Genomic DNA, 21,628 nt, shown 5'->3' with positions numbered 1-21,628 from the left:
GTAGTTTTTCTTTTCGTGTTTAACATTTGAAAAAAAAAAATGTAATCCTAAAAGATGAACTTATATTTATGGAAGAAATACATAATTTACTAATGAAGTGAGGTTACTTTTTCTTATTAGCGTGACTTTGACCAGCTCATTTAACTTCATACTCTTCATTTTCTCATCTGTAAGTTGAAGGGGTTGGGTTAAGTTATTTTTAAAGGTGACTTCCAGTTCTGAATTTCTGTGGTTGTCTTATAAATGTCTTACAAAAGCAGATTGTCAAGTACAGCATATAATCTTTATAGATTGTGTAAGAAATCAGGAAGTAGTGTGTTCTGTGTTTTATAGCTTTGATAACTTTTAGATAAAAATAAAATGAGTATTTTAACAAGCTGAAAGCGGGGGAGAGAGAGAAAAGATATTTTGTGAGATAGAGTAACACAGATTTTGTTGTTTCCTACAGTGTGACAATTTCCTGCTTTGACCTTTGCAGAGCTACTGTATTATGAACACACTGTTCATCTTTTTTTTTTTTTTGCCATAATCTCATACGTAGGACAGTTTCCATTGGATACCTTTGTCTTCCTGCACATAAAACTTAAATTGTTGGTATTCTAAAACACTCTGTCTTATGCTGAAGTAGATACTTACCTTAAGATACACTACTGCTCAATGCTGGGTTTTTTGTTTGTTTGTTAACTATTAAAACAACAACAAGTGTTAAAACAATAACATATATACATATATATAATGTGTATATAAATTATAATAGAGGTGAGGTGTTGCTCAGGCTAGTCTTGAATGCCTGACCTGAAGTGATTCTCTCACCTTGGCCTCCCAAAGTGCTGGAATTACAGGCATGGGCCACCATGGCTGGCCATGATCTTTTTTTTCCCTACCTCTGGGATTGTACACTTCTTTTTATGCCTTCTTACATAATTGCTCTGGTTAGTCTTTGCAGTCATTTTCTTGATTTAACCGTAGGAGGGGAAAAATCAGTAATCTTAATAAAGAATCATAGAAATGTTTTATTTTAAGATACCTTTAAGGTTTCTAAATTATATGCAATGTATTACCTTGCAGTCAGTTTAACATCTTTCCTTAGGGAATTCTCATGTAAGACTTTTAGGTGGATTTTTTTCTCTTTGATTTCCTTGGTGATTTTATTTATTTATTTATATTATTTATTTATTTATTTTTTTGAGAGCGAGTCTCGCTGGTTGTCTTTGCAGGCGGAGTGCAGTGCGCGATCTCGGTCACTGCAAGCTCCGCCTCCCCGGGTTCCCGCCATTCTCCCGCCTCAGCCTCCGAGTACTGGGACTACAGGCGCCGCCACCTCGCCGGCTAGTTTTGATTTTTAGTAAGAGACGGGTTTCACCGTTATAGCCAGGGAGGGTCCAATCTCCTGACCTCGTGATCCACCGCCTTGGCCTCCCAAAGTGCTGGGGATTAACAGGCTTGAGCCACCGCGCCCGGCCCTCCTTGTGATTTTAAACCAACTGCTACTTTATTTAATAGTCTATACCTTTGTATCCTTGTGATATACATGTTCTTGCTTCAGTTTTTATATTTTTCTGTTCTTCTAAAATAAATTGTTCTTTTATAGCCTCCACTGAGACCTTTCTCTTATACATCCCCAAATATTTGGTAAACTGTACGTGTCCTAGGTTGTAAGTGCCATAAAAACAAAGCATGACCTTAGCTTAACAGTAGTGTTTATATAGAAAGTGGATTAGTTTGGTATTAAGAAGGTTTTTCTTTTTTTCTTTTTTAAGACAAGAGTCTCGCTCTGTCACCAATCTGGAATGCAATGGTGCAATCACAGTTCACTGCAACCGCCGCCTCCCAGTCAAGTGATTCTCCTGCCTCAGCCTCCCAAGTAGCTGGGACTAAAGGCATGCGCCACCATGTCCTGCTAATTTTTTTGTATTTTCAGTAGAGACGGAATTTCACTGTGTTGGCCAGGATGGTCTCGATTTCTTGACCTCATGATCCGCCCGCCTCGGCCTCTCAAAAAACCCATGTTGGGATTACAGGCGTGAGCCTTTTTGTTCATTATGTTGTAACATTAATAACTCATGGCAAGCCTGTTTTTAAGATTATAAAATGGTTTTCTAAAGCCAAATTTTAATTAACTGTACCTTAAGAGCAGCTTGAAAACATGGCTCTTAAGTATGCAGGAGAACAGACATTCAGGGCAGGGTACTTTCCATTAGGAACTGCCTAATAAGACTGGGAAAAATCCTTATTGCTAAGAAGACTTAGCAGTGTATGTGTTCAAGGTAGAGAAGTATAATGAAGAAAAACAGTCCCCTTGTATTCTGATAGCGTATGGCATGCAGGTTTCTGCCAGTTAGATGAGATTGTTAAATTACAGTCTTGAAAAATGTTGTATTCTCCCCCTGTGTTTACAGGCAGAAATTGATATTACCTTGGGAAGAGTCACATGGTATTTTCACAAAAGAGCCAAAATAAAGAACCTTCGATTCTACATAATTAGGCACATTTCTAATATGCCTTTTGTTCCAAGGGGACAACATAAAGTAGCAGTAGGATTTTTTTTTTCCAACTTCTGTAATCCAGGATTATCCTGAACATCGTCAGTGATACCAAAGTAACAAACCAAATCTGGGGTTTGATCTCACCCAGAGCATGCTTGGCATGTTCTCAGCAGAAAACACCTTCTCTATATATCTCCTTTTACCTGTTTCCTGTAAAATGGGAAGGAATAATGAGGGACTACTTTATTATCAGTTAAACTAGATTTAGGCCGGGGTGTGGTGACTAAGGCCTGTAATTTCAGCAGTTTGGGAGGCCAAGGTGTGAGGATCATTTGAGCCCAGGAGTTCAAGACCAGCCTGGGCAACAGTGAGACCCCCTCTCTACAAAAAATTAGCCATGTGCCTTTGGTCCCAGCTATACAGACAGGAAGCTGAGGCAGGGATATTGCTTGAGTCCAGACCCTGTTTGTGCCACTGCACTCCAGCCTGGGGGACAGAGCGAGACTGTCTAAAAAAACTAGATTTAAAATGAAAAATCATCCAGCAGAATGCTCAGTATTACTAAAATCTGTGAGTTTATAGATATCTTCTAGTTTATTTAATAAAAGCTATTTTATTATAACAACTAATGTATGGTTTTTTTACTAGATGGAAACAATATGAAGCATATGTACAAGCTTTGGAGGGCAAGTACACAGATCTTAACTGTAAGTTTGAGTTTTAGCTTCTTAAAGACTGAATAATCTCCTTTTGATCATTACAATCAAAAGGGTAATTGGTTTTATTAAAGCAAATGTAATTTTTCTGGTGTTTTATTATAAGAACTATAATAGGCACTTTTGGGTGCAAGAAAATATAAAGGTGAATGAGACATAGTCTCAGTCATTGGAGAAGATAGACATGTAATACTCATGTAATGGCGTGACTTAGCAGAATTATATGCCAGGTTCTGAGTATAGATACAGTAACTCAGAACTACTTGAAACTTTTCTTACTTGTCCCTAACCCCTTCTACATAGGAATTTGACTTGAAGCGTGAGTTACTAGTCTAGAAGAGAAATAAATAGAAGCAACTAGTAACAGATTTATGATAGCTTAAATTAATATGTATAACTTAATTGTATGTAATATATATTTACAAATTTTTTAAATCTGCTGAAAATAAAGTTTATCATTTTAAGCCATTTTAGTCTCACTTTTTACTGTTTGAACAACATACTATTTGTTGAGTATAAAAACCAATATATATTGTTTTCTAACTTCAGAAGGGTTAATACCCTGAAATTCTAATTTTACGTGACTATGTTATCCAAAGAAATCATGAACATTATGAACGATTAAGGCTGGGCACAGTGGCTCACACCTGTAATCCCAGCACTTTGGGAGGCCAAGGTAGGAAGATCACTTGAGCCCAGGAGTTTGAGACCAGCATAGGCAGCATAGGGAGACCTTGTCTCTACCAAAAAAAAAAAATTAGTCAAGAGGATCACTTGAGCCTGGGAGGTCAAGGCTACAGTGAGCCCTGATTGTGCCACTGGTCTCCTGTCTAGGTAACAGAATAAGATCCTGCCTCAAAGTTTAAAATACAAATTGTCTAGCAGTTACTACCATATTAATTATATGTTTGTTTATTTGAGACAGTCTCGCACTGTCGCCCAGACTGGAATGCAGTGGCACAATTTGGACTTAGTGCAACCTCCGCCTCCCAGGTTCAAGTCATTTGCCTGCCCCAGCCTCCCAAGTGGCTGGGATTACAGACATGCACCACCACGACTGGCTAATTTTGTATTTTTAGTAGAGATGGTGTTTCATCATGTTAGTCAGGCTGGTCTCAAACTCCTGGCCTCAAGTGATCTACCCGCCTCACTTCCCAAAGTGCTGGGATTACGGGCATGAGCCACTGCCCAGACAGCATTTTTATATTAAATAGGTTAAAACGTACTCATCAGGATTTTGTGAATACTGTATAACACAAATGTTTCCTGTCTTCTATTGGAAATAGGTGAAACTATAAAAACATAATTCAGTTGGTAGTCATGGAGCACTATGACACATTGCCTTCTAAATAAGCTGTCATGACCAGGAAATAAATTGCTTGTTATAAAAGTAGTTAGGATGGAAGTTAAAGACTTGATTAATTTTTTGACCCTAGTTTTTAATTCTTGACAGAGGTATTTAAACTTGATCTTAAAATTAAATTTATATATATTTTTTAAATCATCAGCTAATGATGTAACTGGCCTAAGAGAGTCTGAAGAAAAACTAAAGCAACAACAGCAAGAGTCTGCACGCAGGGAAAACATCCTTGTAATGCGACTAGCAACCAAGGAACAGGAGATGCAAGAGTGTACTGTAAGTATTTCAAGTTACATAAATGTCTTTAGTTGAGGAATTGGTTTTTAGTCCACCTTATTGCATGTTAATTTTAAACAATGCTAAATATAAGAGGTTTTTTTTTATAGATATGTACACTTACAGCTTTAAGTATACTAGGTGAAAAATTTTGATAATGTCTCTTCATTTAAACAAATTTGTGGCCAAGAAATCAAAATTTTTAAGTTGTTTTTTGAAATTTTCATGCATTGTAAATATTAGTTCATCAATTTCAGACATTTTTCAGATACCTTGGTGTCTGAGGGTATAATCAATAAAAGAGCATTTGCTCCCTATTGCTTTACTTTCACTGGTTAGGAAAGCCATCTGATGACTTTACCTGTGCTCTCTTGTCCCCTCTGTGTATAGAACTGTTTTTCCTAGTGTCAGCAACTTCTTCAACGTGTTCTTTTTAATTGTTAGAACTTTGATGTGTACTGTGTAGTGTTTACTATGTCTACGTAGATCTGAAATCTAGTGACATAATTGATCGTCCAGCTCTGGTAGTTTAGACTCAATCTTGCAGTGTAATTATACAAAATAATTAGAGGCAGCTGTATCCTTGTTTCTGATTTTAAAATCTGAATGTTTCTTCAATTCTTTGTGTACTCTCCATTCATTTCATACCTACTGAAGTCTTCTAATGTGTTATTAAAGTCTTCTAAGGTTGTATTCTGCTCACTGGAGACACCAAAAATCTGTGGGCACGGTCCTGTTCCTGTTTGTTTTACCAATAGAGTGTTCCTTAAGGCTCAGTCACAGTCCTTTTACTTCCTGTACAGAGATTGTTTAAATTTCCACAAAAGTACCTATTTACTCTTTCACTTTTTACTAAATGACTTCTTTACGTTTTGCTTTGCTAAAGGCTGGCTTTTATCATTTTCTTTCCTTTTTTTTTTTTTTTTTTTTTTTTTTTTTTTTTTTTTTTTTTTTTTTGTTGTTGTTGTTGTTGTTGTTGTTGTTGTTGTTGTTGTTGTAGTTTGTTGGTATTTCCCCCTTTTCTTGAAATAGGGCCTCTCATCCAGGCTGAAGTGCAGTGGTATAATCACAGCTCACTTCAGCTTCCTAAGTAACTGGGACTACAGTCACGTGCCACCAAGCCCAGCTAATTTTTTAATTTTTGTAGAGATGAGGTCTTCCCTATATTGCCCAGGTTGAACTCCTGGCCTTTGGCAATCCTTACTCCTTGGCCTCCCAAAACTGTTGGGGATTATATAGGTGTGAGCCATCGCACCTGGCCCATTATCATTTTCTCTACCTTCTCACCACATTTTGTTCTTTTGTTTCTATGAGTTTTGTTGTAGTTCTCACACCACTGATACTTTTTTCTCCACAGTTACTTATGAATGTTTTTTAACAAATTTCCCTTTTCACGAAAAACGGATCTTACCTTTAGACTGCTAGCACTTGGGAGATAGATTGTGAATAGATGGTGTTGATGATAATATCTCATAGGATCGGAATGTCTTGAATTCCTTTTCTCTTCCGGATTCCTACTCTTGACATCATAGTTGATGTGTGCACATCACAATGTGTGTGCTATTCATGCACCTCTGATTCTCCATCTGTCCTATATACACTGGCGGTTTTGATCATGTTATGCCTGGTCGGGCCTTTGGTGATACCTGATCACTCTTGTCTCCTTGACCTGGATTTTAAGGTTATTTCAACTATAATGGAACCTAACCTTTTCCAGGTTTTGTTTTGTTTTGTTTTAAACAGCTGTCACCTGCACAGGCCAGCTGAACAACTTCCTATTCTTCCAGTTATAATACAAGTGAGGTTTTGCAGACAGGGCAGGGCAGCAGGAGCAAAATCACAAGGAAAGGGCAAGATTATATATGGCAGATGAAGATGAAGTTTCAGGTGAGAGTGAAAAAAGATGAGGTCAGGCCTGGAATCTTGGGTATTCTAGAAGAGAGGGGGCCACTGAAGAATTTTTGAGCAAGAGATGTATATGATGGGTCAGATTTAGATTTACATTTTAGGTAGATCATTCTGGCTTGAGTATGAAAGATGGATTTGAGTGGAACAGGACTTTAAGCAAGAAAACCAATTGTGAGGCTATTAAAGTAGTCCAGATGAGATAAATGAAGCCACTGGTAATAGCAGACAGGACAGAGTAGGTGTTTTGGAGGCACAGTCAGTAGGACTTGTTTAGTTTGGATGCTGTTGTGGAAGGAATGAAAAAAATCTAGGGAGGAATCACAGCTTCAGGCTTGTCTCGTTTGAGTAACAATGCACTAGGATAGAGCCTACAAAGATCAAATTTTAGAAGAGTAGAGTGTGGTGTTAGGAAAACTGAGGAAATCCAGCATTCCCTCTTCCTTCCCCAAAATATAAAGTGATTAAAACAAAGGTGTACATAAAGTTCTGTACAATACGAATTTAAAATTGTTCGTTAGATTTGGCAGTTAAGAGGTTGTTGGCCAAGGAAGCCAAAAGATTGGATACCCCTGCTCTAGAGGAACTGGCAAGTGGGAAGTGAGAGAAGCTGAATTTAAAGAGTAGAAAGAATGGGAGTTGTGTGTACTATAGGAGGTAGGAGGGAATAGGTTAAGCAAATGGTTGAAAGGATTGGCCCTGAGAAGGAGGGTTTCTTACCCTCTTGCGAGTGAAAAATAGTGGAAAGGTTTGTATTAGGTACCTGTCCTTTAAAACAGAGCTGCTGCTTTTTACTCTTGGTGTTTCAAATTAAGCTAAGCTTAGAAAAAATAAAATAACGTCCTCAGGAGTCAATTTGTTTGTCCAGCATACTAAATCATCTATTTGATTGTCTACGTGCAGTCTTTGCTAAGTACATCAGTAGTCAGTCAGTTTTGAGTGTAAGACATAAGTTAGCCACATAGTTGCTATAGTCTTAACTATGTACTATGTTCTTAACTATATTCTATTTTGTTGGTAAGTAAAATCTTATCATTTTTGTTCACCTCAGTGGTATTTCTATTTTTCATTTAGTCTTTTGCCAATCAACGCAAAACAGATTTAGGAATAAAACTTTGAAAACACTTTACTCAGTGTTCTCTTCCGTAGAACATGGAATTTATTCTAGTCAGATTCACCTCTCTTTTCATGATTGAAAGTGTTGACTATTGGGTCTTTGTAAAGCTAAATAGTAACTGAGTCTCAGTCAGTGTAGTAGACTGTTTTAATCAGTCCTGTCAGTACGTGGAGTGCACTGTAAGTCATGGTTTATTCTTGCTCTGTTATCTTAGCAGCTGGTTTCACATTGACTATGCAGTTGTACTAGATTTTTGCTCAATGGAACAAATATATTCCCAAACTACTTAGTATATTTGTTCCTTTACTAAATTTATATTAGAAAATTTCAACTGTAATTCTGTTTAAGCCTTCATGTGGAATTAGGTCTTGGGCCGGATCTACTTTGAGTGTGAAGAAAATGATGAATTTAATGCTAATAACTATATTTCATATTTTAGAAATGTATTTTTAGTGTTCTAATAAATAGTACAACTGAAGTCGAAATTGAAGGTTTCATATGTAAGTAGAAGGGTTCTGGTGTGATGGAAAAAGCTCTAGACTGGGAATCAGAAGGCTGGAGAACTAGAGTTCTTGTCCCAGCTATGGCACTGAACTAAACAGTTGGGTTATTTAATCTCAAAATAAGCAGTTTGGGTTTCGTTAGTTACTTTCCAGCTTTACAATTCTATGATTCAAATCTATTCAGAGGGGGAAACATATAAATTATACTTTATTTTGGCTAAGGTCCTATAGAGTTTTGCTTTTATAAAGTTGTAACGGCAACTCTTGTAGCTCTGAGTACTGTATATTTTTTCCTTTAGAAATGCAAATGTGTATTTTAAGTTACAATCTTGCACCTGATGTATTTTTAGGGGACTTTACATAGAATAATTTCCATAGGCAAAAAATTAAAATAAGCAAACCAAAAGACTTCATTAACTCTTAGGTAATTAATATTTTGAACTTTGCTTTTTTCCAGTGGGTTGTCAGCATTTTGGTAAATACCAGGTTGATTTTGTTTTTTTTGGTAATTTTGGATTGTAAAGTAAAATGTATGTAGCCCCTTTAAGTTCCAGATTTGGAGATGTAATCAAATGGCCTCAATTCCTAAATGAATAACCTTAGTTATTTTTTAATTGACAAATAATTTTTGTACATATTCAAGGACTAGTGATGTTTCAGTACACGTAATATATAGTGATCAGATTGGGGTAATTAGCATATTCATCAAATAGTTTTAATCTGTACTTTTCGAGAAAGTTATAAGATTTTTCTAGAGAATTTCAGGATCAAAGAGGGGAGGACTTAATGAAAGAGTTGGTAAATCAAGTGAATGGAGGGAGTTTTCCCCACCTTCTTATGTATGTTTCCTTTGATTTGGTCGTAATTGTTTCTTTTGCTTTGCACAGACTCAAATCCAGTACCTCAAGCAAGTCCAGCAGCCGAGCGTTGCCCAACTGAGATCAACAATGGTAGACCCAGCGATCAACTTGTTTTTCCTAAAAATGAAAGGTGAACTGGAACAGACTAAAGACAAACTGGAACAAGCCCAAAATGAACTGAGTGCCTGGAAGTTTACGCCTGATAGGTAAACAAATCATACTCCCCAGTCAAGACTTCCCTGACAGTCCCACTACGAGAAAGCTGTGGTGGGACAGCCAAGTACTCGTTTCCACACCAAGACTCAGACTTTTTGAGCCAAAAAAAGCCACATTCTTACACTGTCCAGCTTGTAATGGTTAATGTAAAACTTACCAGATGAACCTTGTGTTTCAGCTTTTTTCTTTTCCCCTTCCCCTTGCTTCAGAGGCCTGATGGCGTCGGACTATTCCGAAGAAGTGGCCACCTCCGAAAAATTCCCCTTCTAGAACATGTAGACACTTGAGAAATGTTTCTGTTTGAAGAAAATAGAGGGAGAAACAGAAGTCTTAAGTCTGTGGCACACTGTGTCTTCAGACAGTTTGAAGGAATGAAAACCTAGAGATTTTAAATCATGAATTGAACATGTAAAATTCCAGTAAAATGTAAAAATGGAATATGCATCGCTCTTAACCTTGAGCATAGTGACTTAGAGACACTGTGTATCAGTTTTGCCAATAAGACTGTGGACTTCATGATTGTTGTTGAACTTCTGGGTCAAAACTCAAATGAGGTGAATTTTGCCTTTAAAGGGTTTATTTGCTGAGAACCAACTTTTAATAGTCACCAGAGAATCAAATAATAGATGTCCGTACAAGTAGCATATATATTTAACCATTTAGTTTGGGGCTCTGTATTCCTTGCTTGAGCCTTAATCAATGTGGTTTTATTCAATGGTTTGTTCTTTGAATGGTTGCAAAACTGTAGATTATCTTACTGAGGACTGTACAAACATGAAGGTGTGGTATCAAACTTCAGGTTGAAACTGTTTGAAGCATTATAAACATTCATTTCACAACTAGATTGTATAAGGATATTAGCTGTGATGAGACTCACTGCATTATTTTTTTAGTGACTTTTATGAAATCCCCATTCCATTCAACAGGCACATGTTTAAAAGAGCATTGTCGTTGGTGTTAATGGGGGAATGTGTTCCTTCATTGTATTTGGGCCTTTTGTATTGCACTCTTGATATTAAATTAAATGTGCCTTGAAATAGTTGGTTTTTTTTTTTAAGTTCAAAGAATATTATGATGATTTTGTTGTACTCTAACATTTTAATTTGGGGGGGCCTGTGGAGAGCAGATTCATTTTGGAAATACTGTTGCTGTGCTCTTCAAAGTGAAGGAAAAGGCGCTGTGCCTCATTTTTAAAAGACCTACATAAAAGACAAGGAGACTTGACACTTGTTACTTTTATGACACTTTGTCCCAGGGTACTGCAGTAGAAAGTAATTGCGGGACAGCTTCACAGGGTGCCTGCCAGAAGATAATGTGTTGGAACTGTGGGCTGGCCTAAGTAAGACATTTTGTGAATTGAAAAAAGGTATAGTGATCATTTCTAGCAAATTCATTTAATCATTTAGATAAATGAGGCATTATTTTCTTCATGCTTCCATCCAATCCTGGAGGTGAATTTTTTCCGTCAGATCATTCTATAAGTCACCAATTCAAATTTTCGCTTGGTGATAATGGAGTCTAAGATGAGTGGAAGATAAATGTTCCAGCTTGTCCCAACGTTTAAGTGCAGTTTTAACAAGGGTGACTTAAGTTCTCTCTTAATCATTCAAATCAATTGTAAGTATCTTATATGTTTGTGCTTTAGGGAACTGATTGTGGGGCAGAGGGTGGGTTGAAGAAGTGGTTTGTGTGACTTTTCAGGAAGAAACCTGCTTCTAAAATTCTCACTATTTGTGAGGGTTGGAGGGTAAGTAACCAGATCTGTTTGAAATTAGCTTATGTGCTTGCATTAACGCTTTTGTATATATTTTATGCCATTTTAAGTTCACAGTAGAAATGGCCTAAGTATCTTTTTAGTAGAATTTAGTAGAAAAGTAATTCATAAAATGTATTATTAACATGTACTCAAATTTAGCAGGCATCTTTCTTTGCCACTTAGATAACAGTCATGAGTTCTGTGGTTTTTTTTCTTGTCATTGTTAAAATTTTCTCTTTTAATAATAAGATAATACATGCTTGTATATAAAATTGAAATACTATAGAGAAAGGGGGAGATGAAAAGTGAGTGTCACTCTCTGGTGTGACCTTGACATCCTCATTCTGTTCTCTAGGAGCAGTAACTGCTATTACTTTTTCTTGGGTATCATCAAGATAATTTCTATGCATATACAGTCATGTATATTATTTTAAACAAATGTGATCATACCATAAACACAGATGAGTTGCACCTTGTTTTTTTTAGTTGGTCTCTTCGGCATTTTTCCATTTTTTAGTGTATCTAGACTACTACATTTTTAATGGTTCCATAGTGTATTTCCATTATATTAAGGAATCATAATTTATTTAAATCACTTATAAATGGATTTTTTTCTGTAAAATTGGCTGTAAGCCAGAGTATATCAGGTACTATAAATACAGCACTAATTTGAAACAAATAATAGCTCAGGCAATCCCCCGTCTGGAATATTTCCAGTAGTGGAATGGGTTTTGCTTTGGGGTGTGTGCGCGTGCACGTGTGTCTTCGCTTTACTGTTTTTTTGTTTTAATTTTGAGGAAGAAAGATTCTCAGAAATAACCTGTCCAGTTCAGTTACAATATTTCATTCATGTGAGAATGCACACATTTTAGAGTGTTTAGAGGTATATCTTTCAAAATGCTTTCTATTATGTTTGTGGCTTAATTGATTTTAGGAATGGGTTGATTTTTTTGTTTGTAATTTTAAAAAATTATTTCAAAAACAATTACTTGTAATTAAATTATTTTTTCAAAACTGGTTTTGTTAAAATTTATTTTAGTAATCACTAGTTTTAAATGTGATACGATTATCTTAGCTTAGACATTTATTTATTAAAAGGTATGACTTTTTAAACGAACCCTTTTTTTGCATTAGAATTTGTGACATTTTTATATGGGGTTAAGTCAGGTCACAAATTAATGTCTCTTATAGTTGTCTTTTCTACTCTTTAAAATTCATATAATAAGAAGGTTAGTTGTAAACACCAATGAAATATATATACTTTGCTAGAAGATAGTTTTGAGAGCATAGGCAGTAAAGTGGAAGGAATTCCATCGCTTTTGACGATCTTGCATAGCTCTCATTTTCCCACTGTTTAATTTCTAAGTGGATGTTCAGTGGAGGCTAACGCCTGAGAGTGCTAATGGGAAATGGTGGAAATCTGGAGCTACAGCAGCAATGAACAAGAACACCAGCTAATAATGTTATCAAAGAATAAAGCCTTTACCACATGCTCACTGGTGACTTTTCACCCTTCAGCTCCTCTGAGCAGTAGTAACCCAGGTTTAACTCTTCACATATTTTCTGGAAGAAAGCTTAATTACAAACTTCCTTGAATTACATTAGGTTAGAAAACATGGGACCAGGCACGGTGGCTCATACCTGTAATCCCAACACTTTGGAAGGCTGAGGTAGGCAGATCACTTGAGGTTAGGAGTTTGAGACCAGCCTGGGCAACATGGTGAAACCCCATCTCTACTAAAACTCCAAAAACTAGCTGGGGGTGCTGGTGCACACCTATAGTCCCAGCTACTCCTGAGGCTGAGGTGGGAGGATCATCTGAGCCTGGGGATGTCAAGGCTCCAGTGAGCTGAGGTCACGCCACTGCACTCCAGTCTGGGCAACACAGTGAGACCCCCATCTCAAAAAAAAATTATGCTGTAGGTGAAAGAACCGTGCAAAACTTCTTCAAAGACTGATAATTATTTACAAAATGCTCTCATTTTTAAAGTTCTAAGGCATGCTGAAGTAGTGTGTCAGGCAAGTGAAAGCCTCACTAGAAGAAGGAAAGACTAGAATTTTAAAAACATTTTAACCAATAAGGTCATTCTGGACTTACCCCAAGGACAAGAATGTCACACTGTCTTTATCCAAGTCTCAAAGGTAAATATCACAGTTATTTACTTAGATCCCTTTAAAAGTGATCATTTTTTTCTTCTTGTCTTCATAAATAATTACAAGAACAAGCAAATAATTTCTCCTTTTATTGCTGAGGCTAAAGAAAAACAGTAAAATTTTATTGGGAAACATTTGAGCTTTTCATTACATATTTGTAATTGCTCTGTATGTGCACATTGGTTCCATAGTATGTTACACTAGCATTTGGAAACTAATTTCTGGGAAGTGTGACACTCCTAGATTGGCAGATATTTGCATGTTTGAATTATGGTACGTGACCACTGGTCTTATTTTTGTGTCAAAAGGACGATCTTTTCTGTTAATAAAGTCTTAAAAAAAAAAAAACTTAATTGCTGAATGTGCCTCAATTAATATAATAGATATATTCTTGAGAGTTATGGAAGATGGATGTACCATAAACTTCCCTCTTTCCTCCTTTTTTTTGAGACAGAGTCCCTCTTTCCCAGGCTGGAATGCAGTGACGTGGTCACAGCGTCAGCCACTTGGGTTTAAGCAATCCTCTCACCTCAGCCTTTCCAGAGGCTGGCACTACAAGCATGTGTGCCTGGCTAATTTAAAAAAAAATTTTTTTGTAGAGTTAGGGTCTCACTATGTTGCCCATGCTGGAGGACTTCCTGTTAAGGAAAATCCTTATTAAATGTTTTTTTCTACCAAGAATAAATATACTCTCATGCATTTTTATTTGTAGGTACTGATTTTCATAGAGAAGCATTTGTGATTGATGTTGCATGTACCTTTTCAAGAACTTTTCTGATAAAGCACTAGATTCCTTAGTGTAATAATATTGGTATAGCCAAGGTGTGTGTTAAAACTGGCTCTGTTTCCATTTTAGATGATAATTTGAGATGAAAACAGATGGATTTCAGAATTGATTATTGATGTAATAGAAACAAGGTGTAGCTGTTTGGGCACTTTTTGTTTAGGGTTTATTTTTGCTGCCGTGTTGGCAAATTACTGAAATGCAGAAGATGGGTGTGTCCCAGAAAAGAAGATGGTAATTATGGGGAAGCATCTGCTGTGATATAGTTATGTTTGTATGTGTGACATCTATCACTGTAATAATTGTAAGCAAAGACAGAGTTTTGTCTTCATTTTGTGATGGATGGCTCTTTCCTTTGTAGCCAAACAGGGAAAAAGTTAATGGCGAAGTGTCGAATGCTTATCCAGGAGAATCAAGAGCTTGGAAGGCAGCTGTCCCAGGGACGTATTGCACAACTTGAAGCAGAGTTGGCTTTACAGAAGAAATATAGTGAGGAGCTTAAAAGCAGTCAGGATGGTAAGGGTTTTTTTGTTGTGTTGTGTTTTGTTGTGTTTTGTTTTGTTGAAAAGTTCTCTTAACTTTTTGTTGGCTTTTTAAAACTGCCAGTCATGAATATTATAGGTTAGATTCTGTACATTGTTAACCCCTGCCTATGATTGTATATTATTATGAATGAAACATTTTTAGTTGAGTCAGCAAAAAAAGCCATATAATTTTAGTGTGTTTATCCCCACCCTCCTAATTCTTTATTGTTCAAAATTTCTTAAGTTTTGTTTTAGTCGGGGTAGGATTTGGTAAAAGATAAAAGGGTGTTGTATCATTTAACAAGATGGACAAATTTGTATTCAGTGTTTGAAAGGAAGAATATCTTTAACCATTTCTCATTAAGTGTGAATCTTAGAAACATTGGCAGTTTTCAGCGATCTGAAAGTAATATAGTTGATTGTATCTGTGAAGATTTTATTAGTGAATAAGAGATTTAATCTTTAAATTTGCTGAGATAAACAAAACTTGGCAGCCTCCATCCTTTTTAGTGCAAGTGTAGCTGTATCTCTCCTGTTTCTCCTCTGTTTTTTTGTTTGTTTGTTTGTTTGTTTTAGACAGGGTCTCACTCTGTCGCCCAGGCTGGAGTGCAGTGGCGTGACCTCAGCTCACTGCTACCTCCGCTTCCCGGGTTCAAGCGATCCTCCTGCCTCAGCCTCCTGAGTAGCTGGGATTACAGGCGCCCGCCACTGCTCCCGGCTAATTTTTTGTGTTTTTAGTAGAGATGGGGTTTCACTATGTTGGCCAGGATGGTCTCGAACTCCTGACCTCAGGTGGTCCACCCACCTCGGCCTCCCAAAGTGCTGGGATTACAGGCATGAGCCACCGCACCCAGCCTCTCTTCTCTGTAAGGTGCATTATTAGTAAGGAAAATAGCCAAATTATTTGAAATTTTAAATTGAAAATTAGTGTCTCTGGTTAATTGCAAAGATGATCAGTAGCCAAGTAATTTCTTCTAAACCACCTACCTTTTCAAAATCTTCAAGAATTATTTCCTGTGACTTTTGTCCTTATATGTATAACAGTCCTTGGTTGAGAACATGGGCCTCTTTGGAATGTTATAGAGGACCACGCTGTCCTTAAGGGCCAGAGCTGCTGTGGAACTAAGGCACTGGGTCAGGAATAAGGGGACTGACTGGCCATAGTGGGTCCGTAGGTAAACGTGAGTCAAACTTTGGGGCTGTAATCAGGCATATGGCAAGATGGACTAAAACAATTTTAACTTGGTTGCTTAATACAGTTGCCCTCGGTATCCATGGTGGATTGGTGTCAGGACCTCCCACAGATAAGCCCCTCGTATAAAACGATGTCGTATTTACATACAAACCGATGTACATCTTCCCATTTGAGCCATCTCTAAATTACTTAACAGTACCTAATACAATCTAAATGCTATGAAAATAGCTATTTTACTGTATTGTTTGGGGGATAATGACAAGAAAAAAAAATCTGTACATGTTCAGTATAGACCCAGTTTTTTCTTCCTTGAATATTTTCTTTCTACAGTTGGTTGAATCCATGGTTGCATGTGGAGGGCCGACTATATATTATTTTAAGTATCTGACTTCCCCCAAAACAAACTCAGTCATATTTTAAGATTCCAAGCAAAATTTTTAAATGTAGTGTGGTTTTAGAATTGTATTTGTTGGCTGGGCGCGGTGGCTCAAGCCTGTAATCGCAGCACTTTGGGAAGCCGAGATGGGCGGATCACGAGGTCAGGAGATCGAGACCATCCTGGCTAACAAGGTGAAACCTCGTCTCTACTAAAAAATACAAAAAACTAGCCGGGCGAGGTGGCGGGCGCCTGTAGTCCCAGCTACTCGGGAGGCTGAGGCAGGAGAATGGCGTAAACCCGGGAGGCGGAGCTTGCAGTGAGCTGAGATCCGGCCACTGCACTCCAGCCTGGGCGACAGAGCGAGACTCCGTCTCAACAACAACAACAAAAAAAAGAATTTTATTTGTTTACTTAAGCATTTATTGACTGCCTTGCTTTGTGGCAGGCACTAAAGAATGTTTTCAGTGTTATAAGCGATATTAAACTTGGTTTGACTCTCCTTTGCACAGAACTGAATGACTTCATCATCCAGCTTGATGAAGAAGTAGAGGGTATGCAGAGTACCATTCTCGTTCTGCAGCAGCAGCTGAAGGAGACACGCCAGCAGTTGGCTCAATACCAGCAGCAGCAGTCTCAGGCCTCTGCCCCAAGTACCAGCAGGACTACAGCTTCTGAACCTGTAGAACAGTTGGAGGCCACAAGTAAAGACTGCAGTCGTCTGACAAACGGACCAAGTAATGGTAGCTCCTCCCGCCAGAGGACGTCTGGGTCTGGATTTCACAGGGAGGGCAACACAACCGAAGATGACTTTCCTCCTTCTCCAGGGAATGGTAATAAGTCCTCCAACAGCTCAGAGGAGAGAACTGGCAGAGGAGGTAGTGGTTACGTAAATCAACTCAGTGCGGGGTATGAAAGTGTAGACTCTCCCACGGGCAGTGAAAACTCTCTCACACACCAATCAAATGACACAGACTCCAATCATGACCCTCAAGAGGAGAAAGCAGTGAGTGGGAAAGGTAACCGAACTGTGGGTTCCCGCCACGTTCAGAATGGCTTGGACTCAAGTGTAAATATACAGGGTTCAGTTTTGTAATATTTTTTCAGCAAATTTTTATACAGTGTCATTTAATTTGGGAGAGGATACTGTCCAGAAAATTAATGCAAACTTTTGTCACACTTTGCCTTTTTGTGGGTGTACGTTTTGGTTTTTTGTTGTTGTTTTCTCTGTTTTTTCTTTTTTTTTCTTTTTTTCTTTTCTTTTTTTTTTTTTTTTTTTTTTTGCTTCAATACCTCTGCCACTTTGGAAATTGTAACAGTTAATTACCTTGAATGTTGCTAAAAGAACATTTTATGTAGGGTCAAGTTATTTTTATATGAGTTAATGTGAAATTGTAAATGGAAATTTTTCCTTAAAATATAACACAATGACGTCTGTATAAATCTATGTCTGTTTAGAACCTGTGCTGTGTAAGGGCATTCTTACTCATGCTGTTACTGTACTTATGCACCATTCAGACTTGTTAGAGTAGATGTGGGTTTATGACTGCCAAGTTTGCCCAGTACAGTAGTTTTTTATCACTAAAAGTTGGACTCATTGATGGAGTCCTGTAGTAGTTTCAGTGTTAGATACAGTTTTTTCCACCATACATCTGTGCATTTTCTCTTTAGGTGACTGAATGTTTAAGAAATTTGTGTGCATAGTTACTCAGTTTTTATGAACTGTTGTATCCTGTTAATGCATATTGCTCTGTGACTCCAGTATATCTTACCTGTACTGACCAAACCTAAATAAAGATTTTTATTGTAACTCCTTAATTAGCGTTTTTGTTTTGTTTTGGGTATATGTTTAGCATTTGTCATCGATTTTCATTGAGTCACTGAATTTCTACTCATTATCCTTCAAGTACTACAACAGTGAAACTTAAGACCAAGCATCGATTTTGATTTTGCACGTAATTTTTAATTTATGCCTTATTTTGCAAAATGGAGCTGGCGTTTAGGGCTACACTTAAATTTTTTTCTTGACTTATAATTGTTACAAAATATTTGAAAATACAGAGAAGTATAAAGAAAATAGTCATCTAAATATATCTTAGGGTTTTTTAAAATTTTTATTTATTTATTTTTTAAAATTGAGACAGGGTCTCACTTTGTCACCCAGACTCAAGTGCAGTGGTGCAGTCATGGCTCACTGCAGCCTCAAAGTCCTAGACTCAAGTGATCCTCCCACCTCAGCCTTCTTAGTACATGGGACTATAGGCATATACTACCACACCCAGCTACGTTTATTTTTAGTAGAGACAAGGTCTCGCTGTGTTGCACATGCTGGCCTCAAAGGATCCTTCTGCCTTGGCTTCCCAACGTGTTGGGATTGCAGGAGTGAGCCACAGCGCCTGGCCCTTTTTGAGTTTTAATTGAAAAGCAGGGTTTGTTTTTTGTGACCTGATTTCAAGTAGAGTACCTTTGTAGTCAGTAATGTTTGTTTTAAAACACTGGCCAGTACTACTGATTTTTACTAACAACATACCTGGTAATATTACATGAGTAAGGGGTGTTAGAATGTAGGTAGGAGAAAATGTTTTTAAGGTGGAAGAATCTCAAAGTTTGCTCCATTTTCTCAGAGGTAATTAAGTATGGCCTTAAAATGTATAGCTTTCATATATGGTTGAAATAAAATTCCATTTCTGCTAGAAGCAGAAAAAAGTATTGTTTTAGACATAAAAAGTATTGTTACGTCTAAAACATAAAAAGTATTGTTTCAGACATAACTTGTAATACAATCCGGGAACCCTGGAAGTGGAATTACAATACTTGAAAACTGAGGTACAACTTACTTGAAAGTAACTGCTGCTTTTGCTTGTTTAGCTGATACAGGTATGTCCAGTCTTCAGAAGTATATTAAATACTGCACTGTCTCTTGATTAACCTTTTCTTTTTTTTTTTTTTTTTTGCGACAGAGTCTCGCTCTGCCACACAGGCTAGAGTGCAGTGGCACCATTGCGGCTCACTGCAACCTCCGCCTCCTGGATTCAAGCAATTCTGCCTCAGACTCCTGAGTAGCTGGGATTACAGGCACATGCCACCACGCCCGGCTTATTTTTGTATTTTTAGTAGGGACAGGGTTTCACCATGTTGGCCAGGCTGGTCTCAAACTCCTGACCTTGTGAGCCACTGTGCCCTGCCTTGATTAACCTTTTCTACAATCTGCTCAAGTGCGTAAAAAATCCTGTATTTGCATGTGATTAAACATTTTGGTGTTTGATATATCAAATACTGTGGCTTTTGTTATGTACATCCTTCAACTTGACCAATTTAAACAAAAATGGAATTTCTCTGCCCTGTTGGTGTAATCATGAGTTTGTGACAGGAAATTAATTTTTCAGCCAGTGATACAATTTTTTGACCGAATTTAATATTGACCTGTTAATGTGACATTTTCATGTTTCTGTTCAGTCTGCCTTGATGAATAACTCAGAGAACTTATACTGTGGTACATAGTATTTCTCATTTCTGGAATTGGATGCTTTATTTTCTGGTATGACTATGATAAGAGAGGTGATAGAGTGGCTTCTGCATCTAATTGGTTTGAATCCTGGCATTACACTTAACTGATTTGGGCAAATGTATCCTCGTGGTTCCATGTTTTGTTTTTCTCCCCTGTAAGAGCACTTACTACTGTCTTAGCTCAGGCTGCTATTGGAAGGAAAAAAAAAAAAACACAGACTGGGTGGCTTTACACACTCATTCCTCACTGTTTTTGGAGCCTGGGAAGTCTAAGATCACAGTGCCCCGATTGGTGCCCCAGTTTGGTTCCTGGTAGGAGTCTTCATACAGAGAGCGCAATAGATGTCAGTTTCCTTGGCTCCTCAACTGTATTGGATACAACTGACTACTCCAGTTTTTGAGACACTTTTGCAAAACAATGTAAAGCCATTCCTTCTGACAACTTTGTTTCTCAGATGTTCCCTCTCTTCATGAGTAGTTATGCCCTGTACTCAATCATTGCCTGCTGCTCTACAACACTGTCTTGGGAGTTCACCTATCCCTGTAGTTATAGTGAACACTTTCATAGCCCCAGGTAATGTCATTAACTGATCTGGACCCACCATGGGGTGGCTGTGCTGAGGCAGTGTTGAGCCACCCCTAGTGGTAACGAGCACACTGCTGACGTCCATCCTATGGCAAATCCAATTTGGTGATTCACTGTTCCCCTTATGGAGACCAAGGAGGAATTTGCTACATGGTAGGTTGGTGAATCCAGCCTCTGGCTAAGACCTGGCCTGGACTCCTGCAACTCTTTATGAAACTTAACCAAGAATGACTGCATCTTACACGGGGCGGAGGGGGAAGATGCTGAGAAGGCCCCTTCAGGATAAACTGGCTCCATAGCTCTGCAATAATGGTGGCTCCTCATGAGTAAGCACTTGGAGATTTTGTGGCTTCCTGCCCACTCACCCTGCTCATCAGGTATTTATGATTCGAGATCTAGACATAATTTTATTATTTTTTTTGAGACGGAGTTTCACTCCTGTTGCCCAGGCTGGAGTGCAATGGCGCAATCTCAGCTCACTGCAACCTCAGGTGATCTGCCCGCCTCGGCCTCCCAAAGTGCTGGGATTACAGGCGTGGGCCACCGCACCCAGCCAAGATGTAATTTTAAAATTATCTTCCAGCTGGCCGGGCACGGTGGTTCACGCCTGTAATCCCAGCACTTTGGGAGGTGGGCAGACCACAAAGTCAGGAGTTCGAAACCAGCCTGACCAACATGGTGAAACACCGTCTTTACTAAAATACAAAATTAGCTGGTCAGAGTGGCACAGGCCTGTAATCCCAGCTACTCGGGAGGCTGAGGCAGAAGAATCGCTTGAACCCCGGAGGTGGAGGTTGCGGTGAGCCAGGATCGCACCACTGCACTCCAGCCTGGGCGACAGAGCGAGACTCCATCTCANCTTCAGGATAAACTGGCTCCATAGCTCTGCAATAATGGTGGCTCCTCATGAGTAAGCACTTGGAGATTTTTGTGGCTTCCTGCCCACTCACCCTGCTCATCAGGTATTTATGATTCGAGATCTAGACATAATTTTATTATTTTTTTTGAGACGGAGTTTCACTCCTGTTGCCCAGGCTGGAGTGCAATGGCGCAATCTCAGCTCACTGCAACCTCAGGTGATCTGCCCGCCTCGGCCTCCCAAAGTGCTGGGATTACAGGCGTGGGCCACCGCACCCAGCCAAGATGTAATTTTAAAAATTATCTTCCAGCTGGCCGGGCACGGTGGTTCACGCCTGTAATCCCAGCACTTTGGGAGGTGGGCAGACCACAAAGTCAGGAGTTCGAAACCAGCCTGACCAACATGGTGAAACACCGTCTTTACTAAAATACAAAATTAGCTGGTCAGA

At 38.3% G+C, this 21,628-nt stretch overlaps 2 protein-coding genes across 4 annotated transcripts in view; one reads left to right on the top strand and one right to left on the bottom strand.

Moving 5' to 3' along the window:
- SOD2 (superoxide dismutase 2) overlaps nt 1-6,301 on the bottom strand; it is a 62,097-nt gene extending 55,796 nt beyond the window's left edge. For both annotated transcript variants that reach the window (XM_017853513.1, XM_017853514.1), the window contains exon 1: nt 6,250-6,301. The gene's annotated coding sequence lies outside the window, so the exon portion shown is untranslated. The remainder of the gene's footprint in view (nt 1-6,249) is intronic.
- The window catches only part of WTAP (WT1 associated protein), a 30,351-nt gene extending 12,305 nt beyond the window's left edge, over nt 1-18,046 (top strand). The window contains exons 4-8 of one of the 2 annotated variants that reach the window (XM_017853511.1): nt 3,135-3,193; nt 4,711-4,838; nt 9,251-9,429; nt 14,495-14,649; nt 16,741-18,046. In XM_017853511.1, coding sequence (XP_017709000.1) covers nt 3,135-3,193; nt 4,711-4,838; nt 9,251-9,429; nt 14,495-14,649; nt 16,741-17,324 — 1,105 coding nt within the window. In that variant the 3' untranslated portion in view covers nt 17,325-18,046. Of the gene's footprint in view, nt 1-3,134; nt 3,194-4,710; nt 4,839-9,250; nt 9,430-9,648; nt 10,477-14,494; nt 14,650-16,740 lie in introns of those variants that run through there. The other variant, XM_017853512.1, reaches the window with a different exon arrangement.
- Nucleotides 18,047-21,628: the final 3,582 nt, after the last annotated feature.

The sequence above is a fragment of the Rhinopithecus bieti genome, unplaced genomic scaffold (genome assembly GCF_001698545.2).
Source record: "Rhinopithecus bieti isolate Rb0 unplaced genomic scaffold, ASM169854v2 scaffold_37503, whole genome shotgun sequence".
NCBI classification, from domain to species: domain Eukaryota; kingdom Metazoa; phylum Chordata; class Mammalia; order Primates; family Cercopithecidae; genus Rhinopithecus; species Rhinopithecus bieti.
The sequence above is the reverse complement of the archived record's forward strand: the minus strand, read 5'-3'. Positions and strand labels throughout refer to the sequence as shown.